Source organism: Punica granatum, chromosome 2 (assembly GCF_007655135.1).
Source record: "Punica granatum isolate Tunisia-2019 chromosome 2, ASM765513v2, whole genome shotgun sequence".
In the NCBI taxonomy this organism is placed as follows: domain Eukaryota; kingdom Viridiplantae; phylum Streptophyta; class Magnoliopsida; order Myrtales; family Lythraceae; genus Punica; species Punica granatum.
Genome location: NC_045128.1, coordinates 39,254,357 through 39,272,161, shown reverse-complemented (window position 1 = coordinate 39,272,161; position 17,805 = coordinate 39,254,357). Strand labels below are relative to the sequence as shown.

General features: G+C 39.5%; 3 protein-coding genes across 5 annotated transcripts; 2 read left to right on the top strand and 1 right to left on the bottom strand.

Annotated features, from left to right (window-relative positions):
* The first annotated feature begins 677 nt into the window (after positions 1-677).
* On the top strand, positions 678-3,095 carry LOC116197403. The gene is made up of 3 exons (XM_031527550.1): positions 678-1,118; positions 2,420-2,527; positions 2,618-3,095. The coding sequence occupies exons 1-3, from the start codon at positions 807-809 to the stop codon at positions 2,927-2,929; spliced, it is 732 nt and encodes a 243-aa protein (XP_031383410.1). The 5' UTR covers positions 678-806; the 3' UTR covers positions 2,930-3,095.
* A 134-nt stretch (positions 3,096-3,229) lies between these two features.
* On the bottom strand, positions 3,230-5,355 carry LOC116197402. Its single transcript, XM_031527549.1, has one exon. It carries the CDS (start codon positions 5,256-5,258, stop codon positions 3,885-3,887), a length of 1,374 nt encoding a protein of 457 aa, XP_031383409.1. The 5' UTR covers positions 5,259-5,355; the 3' UTR covers positions 3,230-3,884.
* Positions 5,356-14,615: 9,260 nt separating this feature from the next.
* On the top strand, positions 14,616-17,617 carry LOC116195827 (nuclear transcription factor Y subunit A-7-like). Of its 3 annotated transcripts, none has more exons than XM_031525211.1 (6): positions 14,616-14,862; positions 15,536-15,770; positions 16,275-16,333; positions 16,435-16,503; positions 16,649-16,792; positions 16,890-17,617. In XM_031525211.1, exons 2-6 carry the CDS (start codon positions 15,590-15,592, stop codon positions 17,223-17,225), a joined length of 789 nt encoding a protein of 262 aa, XP_031381071.1. In that variant the 5' UTR covers positions 14,616-14,862; positions 15,536-15,589; the 3' UTR covers positions 17,226-17,617. The 3 variants fall into 3 exon arrangements, with proteins under 3 accessions (XP_031381071.1, XP_031381069.1, XP_031381070.1); XM_031525209.1 differs by having other exon boundaries at positions 14,617-14,862; positions 15,536-15,791; XM_031525210.1 differs by having other exon boundaries at positions 14,617-14,877; positions 15,536-15,791.
* Positions 17,618-17,805: the final 188 nt, after the last annotated feature.

The following is a 17,805-nucleotide window of genomic DNA, read 5'->3' as shown; positions in this document are numbered from 1 at the left end:
CAAATTCAGATGGTCAGACTCGACCAAACTTAAGCCCAAGCGTAAGCTCATGCCCAAGTTTGAGCTTAGGAGCACATTTACAAGCCAAGCTTGAGCTTTGTAGATTCAAGTTCGGCTCAATTCGTTTACACCCTTAACAGCAGACTTATCTCAAATGATAATACTTTGTAAAAGTATACGATGTGAAGACGTTATTTGTATATAGTAAAATGAAATTGTTGAAATAGTCTCATAATCATAATGAAAAGGATAATTAAAACACGAGTAATGAAGGGATATCAAAGTATTGGTTTTTATTCTGTTGTTACCAGGACACAGTGAATCCCGATATCCAAAAGTCCAATTGGGTCAGCACGCATTTATTTGGGACCGTGTATGCATTAGCATTTCTTGTCACGTCTCTCTATGGGAACGCGGATTGCATGGAAGTGGTTGGATATAAATGTTTGAGTAGATGGTGGGGCCAATTGGAAGGTGAGTTTTCGAAGGGTGTAGATTGCAAAAGGTTCCGCTTTTCAATCGGGGGGTCTTTATGCAGTTAATTTAAGTACTTATGGGCCTAATTGGGCTCTCTGCTGATTCCGATGTCAGCCATCGGAGACTGAGCCCATTGACGGCCCAATGATAATGCGGCCCAACTCCTTTTCTCCCAGCTGCACCTGCCTCGTGCCCCTGCCTTCAACTGCAGTGAGACCGCCCGGACAAGACAACTAGCAGAGTTGACTTCACCGGAAGGGTAAAGGAAGAGGAACGGGAAAGAAGACGTTCATCTGCCGCCGACGCGGAATCTCCGTTCTCTGGTAACAATGGCGTCGCCTCACCTCTCGGCGACGATCAGCCTGCTGATACTGACGGCGGCGGCGTCGTTGCTCTCGGCCGTGCAGTCGAGCGACACGAATCGCGTCTACTCGCCCTGCTCCGACACGAAGGTGCAAAGATCAGACGGCTTCACCTTCGGGATCACCTTTGCGTCCAGGGCCTCGTTCTTCTTGAACAGCAGCCTGCAGCTGTCCCCATGCGATCGCAGGCTCTCTCTCTCCAACTCGCAGATCTCCGTCTTCAGGCCCAAAGTAGATGAGATCTCACTCCTCACTATCAACACATCCTCCTTCTTTCCGGTGCGTAGCTTCTCCAATCGCCGATTAAAATATCGATAGAGTTTCATTTCTGAGCTGTTTACTGATATGGAATGTGATGGCTTGATTTTGCCCCATCTTTCTACTGTGAACACTGTTTCAAATTAAGCGTAGCTCAAGAAGCTCTCACATCGATTGATGAAATTGAATGAGCCGGCTAATTTTGGTTCCACTTAGCAGCAAATTGAGCTTCTTTAAGCGGTTCCTGAGTTTAAGACTGTCATGAGTTGATTATCGTGTCGACTTGTTCGGTTCAATCCTTTAAACGGTCTTCGGGAGTCGATGATATTCGTCCTACAGCAGGATGTGTTCTTGCCCGGCGTTTACGCATTGTTCCCAAGTTTTGAGGTGCTTGTTATTGTTTCCCGACAAGGAGGTTTTAGTAAGTTTGGTAATTAGCCAGAGTTTCTGTGGTATCAGATAAAAATTATACTTTTATAGTTTGAGCAAGTGAACTTTTCGAGTTAAGTACCTGAAATCAAACAATAGGTTTGTTGGTCTTTCCTCTCTTCAGCTGTAACTCGCCTTGTTCTGATATAAGACCCTGCACGTACAGAACGCCTTTCAGATCCTCTGTTCAGTAGTAATTGCTTGGGGGATTTCTTGTTAGTGTTTACCCATCCTCGGTGTTGTGGGAATAGATTGCTGCAGGAATGGAAGAATAAGATGGACTGTTCTATCGAAATAGATATTCTTCATGTTGGAACAGGCAGATTGGATGATAAAATTGTTTCTGCACGTAAGTTCATAGCTGCAGCCTGGAACAAGTGAACTTTTCGAGTTAAGTACCTGAAATCAAACAATAGGTTTGTTGGTCTTTCCTCTCTTCAGCTGTAACTCGCCTTGTTCTGATATAAGACCCTGCACGTACAGAACGCCTTTCAGATCCTCTGTTCAGTAGTAATTGCTTGGGGGATTTCTTGTTAGTGTTTACCCATCCTCGGTGTTGTGGGAATAGATTGCTGCAGGAATGGAAGAATAAGATGGACTGTTCTATCCAAATAGATATTCTTCATGTTGGAACAGGCAGATTGGATGATAAAATTGTTTCTGCACGTAAGTTCATAGCTGCAGCCTGGAATATGTTAATTTTATGATGGGGGGTTTGGAATAGTTCCCCAATCAGTTCTGCCTATTGATTATGGAGTTGTGCATAGTTGCAACCCTCTCTCAACTCTGTTGCTGCTTAAATGAAACATCACAATTCTTTTTATGGTGCTCAAATCTCAATGTAAATGTTGTACTTGGTATCGTCTCTGATATATCCTGTATGATCTTCGCAGGATAGTTATGGTGGATATATGGTTGCATTTGCTGGTCGAAAGTATGCTGCAAGATCTATCCCTGCTTTTGTTGCCAACAGCACATACATAGTGACCAGTTTTACTCTTGTAAGGGCAAAAATGCCGATCTCTTTGAGCGTGGCTTCTCTTCACCTCTCTCTTGATATGTTTACCATGAACTTTTTCATGACGATGCAGGTTCTTGAGTATAAGAAGGGGAGACTGCAAAACCTGTACTGGAAGAGGGATGGGTGCTCTTCATGTTCCAAGAATTCGAACTTCGTGTGCCTCAACAATCAGGACTGTGCAATAAAAACTACTGACTGCAAGAACCGTGGTGGGTCAGTAGACTGCAGCCTTGGGATACAACTGGCCTTCTCTGGGACAGATAAGCACCTCTCAGCTCTGAATTCGTGGTACGAAGTGGAAAAGCTGCGCCAGTACTCTCTCTACGGCCTCTATGCGAACTTGAGAGATTCCCTCACCGGTCAGTACAACAAGATATTCTAAGTATGTTCAGGAATTGTGTAGATTTTATAAAATCAGCGTCATGTACCATATGTGTGTATACAGTTACTTTCCGATGCGCCCCTGTCGTTACATTTGGAGTTATTGACGTTTTGGACTGAGTTGTTCTGATATCAAGTTTCGGCCTTTCTTTTGGCAATTATTGAGATCTCTTGGGTTTTTAACTTTTGATGAGAAGTCTAGTCGTTCAATACTATTGTCAGATGAACCTTAAGTATGTCCATCCGATTTTATGAGTAGAACCCGAAATCCACCGACTAGCTTCATCAGCAGCTGCTGTCCTAGCTGAATTGCGGGAGTCTTGGTCGGTCTCACCATGTTTGGGATCTTGGCCTTAGGCAGGTTTTTCTAGAGCTTGACTCCGAGGTGGTCTGCAAAATGATCCAGGGGCCTCACGGCCCTTACCTACTGTCCGCCCAGCTCTTCTGCTTTGGTGAGGGACATTCGTCGTATCCTGACCAAAGAGTGGCATGTTATCGTTGAGAGGGGAACTCTAACGCCGATGGGAGGGCAAGATGGGCTTTGCGCCTTCTTCTACGGAATTAGTTTCATTTGCACCCCCGGGTGGTGTATGCCCGCTATTCCTTGGTGATTTATCTGGGGCTTCCTTATCCTGACGTTGTATTTTTGAACTTTTAACTTCTATAACTAGGCCTCAGGCCTCCCCTTTCACCGGGGAGGGAAAAAAAAAAAACAAGAAGAAGAAGAGGAAAAGCCAAAACACTTGCTGAATTCTTATTCATGAAACATAGCAAAAGATTTACTGTGACAAGCTAGGACAGAAGACGTAGCTCTTTTCCTAGTACAACGCACAGCTCCCAATTAACACGAAACATAGCAAAAGATTTATTCTAACAAGCTAGGACAGGAGATATAGAGCACTATTCCTAGTACAACACACAGCCCGCAACGACGACTCCTGACATTTGATGAACCTCTAAGAATAGAACAGCCAATCGGTGTTGAACCCGGGAGTCTTGGTTGGCTCCACATCACTTGCACTGCGGCTGCCTCCATCGCCTGTGCCTCTGTTCATGATGTCAAAGTGACTCATTAAGAGGGGATTCTGTGGGTAGATATCATGCTCGAAGTTCGGTTGAGGCAGCACTATTCCATATCCGCCCCCAGCTTGATCTCCCGACCCGACCTGATGATGAGACTGAATGCTTTCTCCACCTACAGTATCGTCATCCTGCAGAACAAAGGCATAGTCGCTCTCGTTGCCTCGGGAGTCAGGAATTCCTCTGGCATCTTCCCGGGTCTCCACCTCCATGTTGTGTAAACCGTCACCTCCTCCCATGTTGTTACCATTGTGGAGGCCCAAGCTCTGCTCCCTGCCTTCAATGATCCCAATGTCTACCTGATCTGGTGCCATATTAGGGGCAACACTGGTTGGGACACCAATATTTTTCGCCGCCAATACCACATTAGGATCGGAACCGGATACATTGGGAGCTGTGGTTGGGGCCCTCAATATTCCTGCTCCCATCAGATTCCTTGCGTTAGGAGCTGTGTTTCGGGTCATTGGGTGATCATTCATTAAACCTGAGATAAACTGCTCCCACATCAAGGCATCATGGCTATTGATCAGACCTGTCCCAGTGTCGACTCTCGAACCAGAAGGAGGAACTTGGAGGGTACTCATCCCTGAACTCGATGTGGGAGGACGAGATGCCTCCGAGTCCGAGTTATCCAGCCCTGCATTGAATTCAGGCAGATCTTCCTCATCATCCTCTCCCGAAAACCTGACCTGAGGGAGATAGATTTCGAGTTCCGGGCTGGATGGAGGAACCAAGTGATCAAGTGGGGAAGGAGGACAAGATGAAGCTGCAGCAACGTACTGCGACAAGTTCCTCCTCTTGGCAACCTCCCTCCTCTTCTCATCTATCAACCAAACAAGTTCGTTGAGATCTCCTGAGCTGAAGCCGGAGAGTTGTGCCCCGTCCCATTGGATCCGGTTCATGAAATGAATGGCCTGCAGCTCCCTGTTCCGTCTTGCGTGCTTCGCGATCAGCTCCTGAGATTTTGTGATCCTCTCCCTCAGGTAATGCTCGTGGTCCATCATCTTCCTGCCCCTCTCCATGTCGGAGACGCTCATGAACCGCTCGAGCAGCTCTTCAGCCACTGCCGGGGATGGCCAAACTGTGGGCTCCTTGTCCTCTGGACCATGAATGATCAAGAAGCCATGGACATCACAGAGAGTGTTGAGCTCTTCCATCTTCTTCATCAGGCCCCCCTTCCTCTTCCTGAAGCTCGCCTTCCTTGCCATGTCACTCGGGATATAAGCCATCTTCACCTTTTTCCTAGTCATGGTGTAAGTTATACGTACCCCTCTCTGTTTGTCTGTTGGATAGATTGTGTGGTGCTCTGTGATCAAACTCAACCTTGCGAGGGCTATATATAGGATTGTGCTCCGTCACCCTGAGCGCTAGATATCTTTCCATATATTAGCAATTCAAATTGCTTTTCGCTTTGAAATTAAATTTTTGGTTTGTAATTGCATTGCAGACATGCTGTGTTTCAAGCGCGCGCTTGAAAGTCGATACCATGTCACACGGAAAACACTTACGGAAGGGGAATGGTTTATTTGCTACCAATTATGAGAATGTCATATAATATGGAAGTCCGACAATGTTATTAGCTGTGTGATTTGGTTTCCACTTGCTATCAAGGAAGGGAAGTTACTGCCAATTAACGCGTGCGCGGCAGTTGAAAATTCAAAAATCTTGTTTATTGTAGATAGGTTTTGTTTCAAGCGCGCACTCGATAGTCGATACCATGTAACACGGAAAACACTTATGGAAGGGAAATAGTTTATTTCCTACCAATTATGAGAATGTGTCATTTGCAATAGTACGGAAGTCCGGCAATGTTTCATTAGCAATGTGATTTGGTTTTCACTCGCTATCAAGGAAAAGAAGTTATCGTTAATCAACATGCGCGCGGAAATCGAAAAATAAAAAACCTTGTTTGTTGTAGATAGATTTTGTTTCGAGCGCGCGCTAGATTATGTAAAGAAACATTGAAAAATTTTATACTAGGAAACAGCATGACATGTTTCCATATTACTCGGTATCGAGCATGTGGTTAAAACAGAACATGTTCATGGAAGGTTCAACAACCATTACTATGGACCGCGAAAAACACGTTTCCATATTACTCCTCATCGAGCAAGAGGAAACTACTTTCTTTCCTCTACCATGTACCAGTTACGCTAAAATGATACAGAAGTCCGACAATCTTCGAATGGCAAAACACCGTTCCGAGGGCAAAACGAATTCGACACTAATAAAATTTCCAATATCGAAACGCGGGATTTTTTTTTTTTTTCAAATCAAAAGCGAGTGCCGGGAATATGTACAATCTGTTCGCTTAACTAGTCAATCTTATCCACTTCCCTCGAACACAGAAGGTAACTAAAATTTAAATTTGCCGCTAAAACCCACCGTTGATAGGGGACTACATACGGAATGTCTCTGGTTTTTGCAGGTCAGTTAATGGATGCAGCATTCCGTATTTGGAAATCATTCTATTTGAATTTTGTGCCGTTGGGTAGCCATTTCCAGCGTTAACTCCTTATTAGGCATGTCAATGAAGCGCGCGCCTCAGTCCTCACCTTGTTATGGCAGGAACTTGTTATGTCTGTGGTGGGGGGAAGGAAAAAAGAAAAGAAAAGAAAAGCAAATGCCCGAAATATATACATCAAGGAATTCTATCCGATTAAGTTGCAAGGCGCGTACTTCAGTTTCAAAACAATTCTTTCTATTATTGTATCACTAGATCATACACCTGTGCTACGTGCGACTGTATTATAATTGTAATGGTCGTGCGTGCTAAATATATAGTTGTATCGTTCTAAAATTCTAGGATAAATGCGATTTTCTTTTTCTTTTTTCAGTGAAGGATAAATCTATTTTTTTTAAATAATAATTTAAGAGATTTAATAGATAGTAAAAGGAGAAGGTGAAGGAGAACTTGGGAAAGGAATTAAGAATTAAGAGAGTAGAAAAATCAACAACTTGATTTAAACTTTTCGACATATATTTTTCATAAATAAGATTTCGGATTCGAATATTATGAATAAAAAAAAATCTTTGATTATGAGAGTTTTACTCCTTAATAGATTGATCCAATTCGAACTTGATTAGTCAGGATCCGTTGGGTTTTTAGATATCAAGATACCCACCGAAAAAAAAAAAAGGTTGAAAGAGGTAGGAAGAGGTAACTTACCGAAAAAAAGGTCGAAAGAGATAGAGAGGAGACAGGGAAAGGTCGTCAATGCTCAATTTACAATCTTATCCATTACTGTCATATGTATATTTTTTCATGCCACCCGATGAAGGACAATTTAGGTAATTCACCAAAGTAACTACTAAAGGTGACACCAAATTCTCCATTTATATAGAAGTATAGATAAATGGGATACAATTTTAATATAATATGATGGGGCCTTTGTCATATTTTCTTAACGTAGATTGTCGTTTTGGAGGCGCATTAGAAACTCGAGTTTCTACATATATAAGCACGAACTAATGTGATTTTTCTGAAAAATTTGAGTGTCATACTTAGTTAACCTTTTTCTTCATTTTCCATACATGTACATAGTGTTTGGTCCGAGCTTCCACACCACGAGCACACTTCACCAGTATATATGGTTTAGATACGAGCAGGGATGGGGACAGGATTTTGGTCAGGGGGGAAGTTCTCAAAGGGACGAATAATAAGATCAATCTTTAAAGTTGGGGATGCGAATATAGATATTATATAAAATATCTAAATAAATTATATTATTTTCTTTATAACTTTAAAATTTTAGGAGTATGATTGTCTCCCTTAGTCCCCTCGGTCCATCTCTGGATATGAGAAGTTATTATCGAGTCGGATGAAAATCATCAACTACTATTCAGGAGATAGCTAGGATGAGGGAGCGCCCCTTTTATATATATATATATATATATATATATATATATATGCCTGGTCCCTCCATTAGCAAAGAATCTTGAATTCAGTCTAAATCCAATAGAGTGGAGAGATTCTCTCATATAATTCTCTTAACTTGTTTTAATAAGTAATATAATTAAATGCACTTTGCCTCCCAACATATGAGATGAGTTTGAATTTATCCTCTCACCTTCAAATTCTTGCGGCGTATCTCGTGATATTACTGTAAAATAAGTAAAGTGTCCCCTCAACCAAATTCGGGCCAAAAGATGGCACATGCCACCCACATGTCAATCAAGAATGGGCAAAAATGTCACACTAATCAAAATATTTGGAACAAGAAAATAATTGTTAGGGCATGAAATTGTACAACAGCACTCCCGCTGAAGCTCGACTGTGAATTGTACAACCTTGATGTCTCCAGATCTCGCTGAAACCATGAAGTTGGCTATGCTGCTAATGGGAATAAAATTTTGTGTAGTTGAATTCTGAAACAGTGGATTATAAAACAATTACAGTGCGTTTGGATTCAGAGTTAAAATAACTTTGATTTTGATTGTGGAAAAAGACAAAATTTGACTTGGGAAACGTATGTTTTTGTTGTATAGTGTGTTGAGTTAAAATTAAAGTTAAAATTTTTGACTTGAAAAATGTGTATTTTTGTTATGTAGTGTGTTGAGTTAAAGTTAAAATTAAAATCAAAGTGATTTTAACTCTTAATCCAAACATGCTAGCATCTCATTTCTTAGTAGCTCTAGCACCGCATATATCTTAGGCAACTGAGACTAATAGACAGACTCTAATAATTGGGGAGCAATTTCGTGCCCTAGTGATTTTTTCATGTTTGTTATTTTTGATAATTAAAGTATGACATTTTTGCCTTTTATGGATTGACATGTGAGTGGCATGTGTCATCTTTTGGCCGGAATTTTAGCCGGAATTTAGTTGAGGGGGCTCAATGCTTATTTTACGGTAAGGTCGGGAGGTACCTCGCAAAAATTTGAAAGTGAGGGGGCAAATCCAAACTCATATCATAAGTCAGAGGGCAAAGTGCATTTAATTCTAATTAATAAAAGATAAAAAAACATTGTTTAATTAATTAATTTAAATCAATACACCATGAGATTGAGCAGCCTCCAATTCCACTTGGTTATTTAGTGACCGTCCCATTTGATCCGCATTATCTCCAATTAAACATAAGGTGCTCCGCTGCAGGGGAGAAAACACTAACTAAATTTTTTAAAGAAAAGAAGCAAAGCAATACTATTTGTTAATTAATATTGATTTGAGGAACCGAAATGATATAAAGGAGTCTACAAAGTAGTATAAGAATAATCAAAATTAAATAAAAGAATACGAAACTCTTATTAATTAGAATCAAATCCGAAACTTCATATTTCCAAGTCAACTATTTATATCATTGTACCAATCCTCCTTCGTCAAGCAGTTCTCATTTCGAGTGCTTTCCAATAAGATTTAATAATTAATTAATATTATTATCACGAGACCGATAATGCATCAACATGTGGCAACGTCACGTTCCACAAATGAAGGAAAAGCAGAGAGAATTTTCCTCTTTAGTTATTTTTTAGGGCATGATGGAATTTATTCCTTTTTTTTATTAATTCATAAAAACTTTTCTTGCGATTTTCATTATCAAATTGACATTCGATTGATCACTAGCCCATCATACGTACATACATATATACGCTTGAGATGATTGACTTGCGTGTAAGGACATTCACAGATGATCAATTTCAATGCTATTATCGAACATGCCATTGGGGAACAGGAAGATCGTTCGATTTTGTTCCTCCAACTATTAAAAGCCTCTTCACATATGTAATTTTTGCAACATGATCTAAAATAGCGTACATACATATATTTATCTCTAACATATCATTCATGCCAGACACTCTTTCAATTCAATTACAAGCACTTATAATAAGCGTTCCTTTTAAGAAATCGAGTTGGAAATATTTAGCTCGGGCTTGTCATGTTTAAGTGTAATCTTTTCGACATATAAATGGTACAAGAGAATAACTTGTTCAGCTGACTTGGGCTAGTCATCGATGCTTGGTTTCATAAAATATATCACTCACCTAGCAAGCTTGACTTACCCTATGCTTTGAGATTTTCATAATCAATTGGACCCAAAAGAGAAAAAAGAAAAAAGAAAAAAAGGGAAAGGTTACCGACCGTATTATAGTGGGACAAGGATAAAGAGCCTAAATTTGAGCATTATACAAATATAAATAGATCTAAGAGAGAAATTATATATTTGGAGATATTTTCTATCTCATTCCTTAAAAAAAGAAAAAGAAAAAAGAAAAAGAAAATCTAATAGCGACCTGGAGAAATGACCAATTCCTAACCTAATTAGTACTGGCCAAAAAAAAAAAAACTAAAGAAAACCTAATTAGTTACTGGTAAGTCGGCCATGCTGTGGACCATTTATTAATAAGGGTTTTTTTTATTAATGCAATATTGTGCTCCTTTACAACAGTACATAAGATTCTAGCTTATCACCATTTCATATAGAATCATAAGTTCAGAGGGGACCATTTCCTTTTAGCTGTTTACGACTGTCGAAAGAACGATAACGATGATAATATCCATTGATCCACATTAATTAATAATATTTCCCGAGTTAACTATCTATGCAACATGTATCCGGCAAGTTGTTTACTTATCATAGGAGCTAGCTGAACATAATTAAGACTCCTAGTAAAGGTAGCTAGCTCCGCTGATGTTGCTTGGTGCTCTAATCATGATTGATGCTCCGGTTGCCTGAACGCAAAGGATAACTGATAAGGCTAGGGGGTTCCACGGTCTCTCCTTCAATGCCTAAGTCAAAGAGAGCTTTTGAGAGGGAAATGTAAAGGCGGGAAAATGTAGAATTGGATGTCTCAGTCAATGAAAGATTACCTAATGAGTGGTGTACTTCGAGTATTTATATATTTACCCAAGGACGTGGTCGAGTCGGTCAGTCCAACTTCCTTATCTCTTCTAGGCGGATATTGGGTTTTGATTTTTCTAGCAGGTGAGATGACTAAGTAAGTATTGAGAGGGATCATCATTTTTTGGTGATTTCAAATATTGTTCACATGAATTTGTATAGGAAAAAGACTACTTTTGGCCCTCGACCTTAGATTGCTTTTCCATCTTCGTCATCATTTTTTTTTTTCGTTCAACCTCTTTCTTAACATTTCATGTTTTGTTCGCCTTAGTCCTCCCGTCCGATTTTTCATTAGAAAATAGTTTTTCCATCCAAAAAATACGTAAAAATTTAACAAACATATAAACAATAAAAAAGGAAAACAAAAACAGAATTCCTAATGCCAAGTTATTGGGAGAAGTAAATAGTACCTCTGTATCTCTCATCCCTAAAATTCCTAATCCTTCTAAGATGACAGATTATAAGCCTATATCCTGTTGTAATGTGATATATAAATGTATGACAAGGATTTTGGCTAGTAGATTGAAGAAGCTGCTGCCTAAGGTGATTTCTCCTAATCAATGTGCTTTTGTTGAGGGGAGGAGCATCGGAGATAATATCTTCTTAGCACATGTGCTGGTTAAAGACCTGGTATTTCTCCAAGATGTGCAATAACAGCAGATATAATGAAGGCATTTGACTCACTGCATTGGGGGTTCATTGCAAACGTACTCAAGTCTATTGGAGTTCCTAACAAATTCTCTATTTGGATATCTTGCAGAGTCAAATCTAATGTTGTTAGAGAGATGATCACCTTTAGTGGCTTTAGGAAAGGATCATTACCTGTTAGATACTTGGGAGTTCCTCTCATTTCAGGGAGACTCATTGATAAGGATTGTAAGCCACTCATTGAGAAGATAACCTGCAAGATAGATAGCTGGGCGACAAAGCAACTTTCTTATGCAGGGAGGCTTCAGTTAATCAAATCTGTTACCATTCCCTCATGAATTTCCGGTACAGTGCTTTTATTCTCCCCAGGAAGGTGATTCGAGCTGTGGAACAAAGATGCAAAGCATTCTTGTGGAAATGGAAGAATGGAGATTCTAGAGGGGCAAAGGTCAATTGGGATTCAGTCTGTCTACCAAAGGAGGAAGGAGGATTGGGTATTAAAGAGTTAGAGGTATGGAATAAAACTTGTGCCTTGAAACTCATTTGGCTTTTATTCAAGAAATCATACTCTTTGGATTGCTTGGTAAATGCGTATCTTGTGAAAGGTAGAAGTTTCTGGAGTTTAAAACCTCAAAGTAACAACTCTTATGCTTGGAGGAAGCTCTTAAAGTTAAGGAGCACAATCTATCCACTTTTTAATCATAGTATGGGTAATGGTGAATCAACATTCTTTTGGTTTGATAACTGGAGCACATCTAGTCCTTTGGTCCATCTACACAACAGGTGTGGTATCCCTCTCAATGCAAGTGTTGCTCGAGCCGTTGCTAAGGAGGATTGGGAAAATAGAAGATTTAGAGATGTTGAGAGGCAGCCTATTCAGTCAATTCTTATTGCAGTTAGACTGATTGATGAAAAGGAGGATGAGCATATGGAAAGCAGATAACAAAGGCTCCTTCTCCCTCAATACTGCTTGGAATGCCATGAGAGTGAAGCACAACAGGGTCCCTTGGTTGAAGCTCATTTGGTTCTATCCTAGTGTTCCAAGGCACTGCTTCATTAGCTGGTTGGCCATTCAAAATAAGACTCAACACTCTAGAGAAAATAGCAGTTTGGAATAATGGGGTGGACACTACTCGTGTTCTTTGTGGTAAAGAGGTTGAGTTTAGAGATCATATTTTCTTTGCATGTTCTGCCACAGGAAAAATATGGGAGGAAGTCTTAAGAAGTTGCGGCATTCACGAGAGGGTTAGAAGCTGGTATTATGAGCTCAATTGGACTGTCATGAATCTCAAAGGCAAAGCAAATCACAAGTTGCTCCTCAAGATTGCATGGAATTCATATGTTTATCATGTATGGAGGGTTAGAAACAATTGGCTTTTTGGAGACAAAACGATCTCTCTGCAGCAACCTTGGATATCTATTCGAAATACAGTGCAGGGAAGACGTCTGGGCATTCTTGACTTAGAGAAAAAGATAAGGAATGAGGCACAGAAGAAGCTCTTAAGAGATTGGGGTGTTGTCAGATAGATGTTGCTGCTGTATTTCGTTTAGGGCTATTTTAAGGGCTTTTGTTTGGGCATGCGTATCCGTTGGAATTTAATGCCTTGTATTTGGTCGCTTTATTTTATCAATACAGAGCTAAGCTGGTTTCGACCCAAAAAAAAAAAAGATTTAGGATAAAAATGAAAAAAAAGAAGAAAAGATTGAGGACAAAAGGTGACTTCTCTTTCTTTTATATATATATATATATTTATTTATTTATATATATTTCGATTACAAGGAAAATTTATGGATTTAGTATAGTGAAATAAAAATTCTAATAACTAATAGAAGGGTAAGAATAGTCCTACTAAAAATCGAATAAGAAACCTCTTGATTACCAGACGAGAGTATGCACCTTTCTCTTTAATATATTATTTCATAGTTGTCTAGCTACATATTGTATTAGTAAAGCATATCATGTAACTATAGATACAGATAATATTCTTTAATATATTGTATATTCTGGCGGGAAAAAATATATATATATATATATTTCATACTAGAAAATTACAAACGTATATAATAGCTCACTAACGATGAAAAACTCAAAATCAAAATGGTGTGACATGAATGTTATTAAATTCATTGAGCTTGATTTGAGGTCATGAACTTATCCCTTATAACATAACTTTAGTAAAAAAAACTAATATGGATTGGTTTAAATAATATTCGATATTTATTCTCCTTAAATAATATCTTAAATTTAAATTTTATGAATGAAAACAATATGTAATTGAGAGAGTTTTATTTTTTAGTGAACTAACCTAGTTCAAACTGAATTAATCGGGTCTTATTGGGCATCCAAATTCCAAGAGTGCATACCGAAAAAACTTCAGTGAGAAAACAAAGAAATAGACACATGAAGTAGCAAACAAGTTAATTAATTCCTCCGTCCATGCATGCATGAAAGCTGTCTATGACCATGAAATCTTGTCCAACATAAGCCAGCCGGGAATAAAATAATCGGACAATAAAAGTAAACGAAAAATCAAAATTCACATACAAAGTGATAAGATACATATATTCACTCATCACGACGATACATTTTGATATTTTTAATTTAATTGATTAGTTTTTCAGTTTAATTATTTGACACTATAAAATATAAAATAATTGAATTAAAATACTAAATACTTATCAAAAGAGTAGCATAGTGACATACATTATTACTTGGTAATAATGAGATTTCAGATTCGATATCCAGTGAGACTACCAATACACTTTTATTAATTATTAGGATTTATATTTCGTCATAATAGATACAAGGACAAGCCATTTCTTAAACACTTAAATTGAAAATAGTGAATGTATCATCTTAACCTTTTACTATATTAGATATTTCCATTAATAATATATATATATATATATATATAATTGTAAGCTGGCTATGGATAAATGAGACAAAATTGGACAGGTAGCTCCCAAATGTGTAAGTTTTGGTGAAAAAAAAAGTTAATACGAATAATTATTCTTTTATGTACCCCAGAAAAAAAAATTATGAGATATTGAAGGCTTGTGCATGAAAGCCAGACCTCATTGGCTAATGAGCATTCCACTTGTTCTTTATTTAGTCATTGTCACCATTTCCGTTCTAACCCTAGAACAGTTTCTGTGTCTCTCTCTCAGTTGATCTCTTCTGCTCCCCCTTCTGCTTCAACTATTATACCGACATGCCTCCTAGTACTTCTCCTCTCTCCAACTCGAAGCTCGGATAACCTACTCGAGGCAGTTATATTCAGGCAAAGTCATGTATCTTGCTTGAAGGGAGTTCGTGTTCTTCATATATATTCTTCACTGCGGTGGATCGATTGTTGCGTCGACTCAGGTTCCTGTTTGACTCGTGAGATATATTTGTTCAAGTTTACGTACTCTTTCTCATACCGTTCCTAAAGGGGTATATTTCTCTAGTACTCGTTCGGTTGAGTTTGCCGAGCGTTTTTAGGGTCAAGGATCTGAGTAAGGTTTCATCTCCTATCTTCGGTCCAAGGCTTTATTGAATTCTTTAGCTTGCTCCTGTTAAGTACTTTATTTTCTGGTTACATATATCAGCTGAAGAACTATCTGGGGTTTCGATGTTACTGATGATTTCAGGTTTCTCTCTACTTAGATAACACGGCGGGAAGAATTACCGTTAAGTTCTTAGATTTCTCCATATAATGGAATCCTATAGGTTTTCGGTGAATTTAACGAGCTCGAGTGTTCACTAGTGTTTTGAGTGATTATACATATGTATCGGCTCCGATCGTTTCGAAATTAGGCCTAATCGTGGTTCGATACTAATTATCCAGTTTCTTTGCTTGTGTATATACTGCTAAAGGATATTTCCGAAAACATTACCCTCCTTTCTAATTAGTTCTTTCAGAAATTCTAATCAATTAAGGCCTAATATGTTGTACATGAAACTGGTTTTCGGAATATTAGAGATCTTCTCTGAATACTTCATAGAAGCCTTCGGTGGTTTGTATAACATGGACCCTCTGGACTTCTTGGAACTGTAGGAACTGATTTGAGGATTAAACAAAGAAGAAAAATCATATATTTGGGAGGGTGCAATGCAGATGATATATTTCAGAGGTGAAGAAGGAATCCGCAGTGACAATCCGAATAACGGGCGCTTGTCACCCATGCCATCCGGCCTGTGGTGGACCGGCTTTGGATCTCATCAGGCAGCTCAGGTCGAATCTCCACCACCACAATTGAAGTCTTCGAAATCTAACAAAGGACATGTGGCCGGTCAGTTCACCATCCATTCTGGTAATTCAGTTGGACTCACCGTGATTACATTTACTATACATATACATATACATATACCAGTCTCTAATTTGACAATTCTAGCTTATAAAGTGGACGTTCGATTTACGTTATATGGTTTTTACATATTCTTTGGTAATAAGACGAGGACATTCAAACTTCCTTTCTGGAACCACTCCGATGCAGTACATAATTTTCAAGGCACATTTTTCGCGTTGGGTCTCACTTGAGTATATAGCATGCATGGCCTTGTGAGATGTTTTCAAATAGCTATGCAACAGTGATTGCTGATAAGGAGCCTACGTTCTCTTAATGATCAAATCACGAAAACTCTGTCCTGCGTTTCTAAAAAATGCCTCATGTTAGAAATGGGATTGATGTTTTCGTTCGTCTGGTTAATGGATTGAAATTTAACTAGTAAGTGCCGGTTTCTTACTCTATTCTCGGTTCCTTTATTAATATATCTTGGGAACCAAATGGTTGCAGGGGACTGCAAAGATCTGATGCCGGAACATCGTCTCAAGCCAGCAATTGCCCAGCATGCGGTAACTAAAAAACACAAGGAAATGCAACATTATTGCAATGTCTGTATTACATTAGCAAAGGCTAACTTCACTGCTTTCTTTCTACTCCGATGTATCTGCAGACTTGTGCAAAGTATCAAAGCATAGATCCCTGGTATGGTGTCTTCTCGGCTTATGGACCTCATTTGTCGGTTAGTCTCCCTTCCCTTCGTCGCTTACTACATCATCATGATTCATTGCTGTAAAAGGATTCTACTTTTCTGTACTTAAAAAGCTTTTTGTGGACAGCAGTATCAATTTTTGTCGACTTTTACGTTGATAATCTCGTCCCTACAGGGCGGCATTATGCTTCCATTGAGTTCGGCAGCATCTGATGGACTGGTAATATATGTAAACCCGAAGCAATATCCTGCTATTATTAGGCGTCGTGAATCTCGTGCAAAGGCAGAGCAGGAGAACCGACTTTCAAGGGTCAGAAAGGTAAGATGTTTTCTTTTTTCTGGCTATATTCAGTTAACGTTTCTCTGCTCCCTGTATCTTCAATTATTGGCCTGATTTCCCCCTTCAATGGATACAGCCCTATATGCATGAGTCCCGGCACCTTCATGCTAAGCGCCGACCCAGGGGATGTGGCGGTCGCTTCTTGGACACAAAGAGTTCCAATCCCAACAACCCAGAAGGGGAGACTGAAAAGAAGAAATCCTTCGAACGGTATCATTCTAGTTCTCAGAGTTCGGAGGTTCTGCAGTCCGAGAACAGAACACTTAACTCGTCATGGAGAGGAACAGACAGCAGCAGGGCAAGTCTCTCCGGCTACAACGAGGTCACGAGCATGTACTCTGGGAGGGATACTGTCGTCAATCATACTCATTGGCCCTTCCACTTTCCCAGTATCTCGAAAGGAAAAGTCTAAATAATGGCAATGGAAGTGGGAAACCCCATCCTAGAAGCAACCAGATGGCGAAGCTCGGTCCATGACTGGTTTCAGTTCCTTGGATTGTCCTTCATTTGGTTGTTTGATAGGCAAATCATCCTTGGCTCATCGCGCTGAGGTACTCTCGATCCCTTGAAGGGTTGAAGTATCCTCAGTGCACTAATAAGAAAAAGAGACAGTACTGGTGTGAGAGATGTATCTGTTTGTAGAGAGAGGTCTAGACAGGTGTTTGCCGTGAAATAGAGACAGTAGTGGTGTGAGAGATGTATCTGTCTGTTGTTCGTTTTCTAATCTCGAATGTATTATACAATATGTCCTGTTGCCTGGCTTTCTGTAGAAAGGGTGTGGCGTTCTCTGCTAGCTATTCTTCATTTATGCTTACATTGATCCATTGTGTATGTCAGATGAACGGGGTTTTGTTGCAGTAGAACGACTCTCGATCTGAAACCAAATAGTTTTGGTTTCGATTCCCATCAGCAGGGTTTCACATGCCTCCTGTATGTCCTCTTCCCCAATCTATGACATGCCCATGGCCGTCCGTCATAACTAGAAAGTTGCG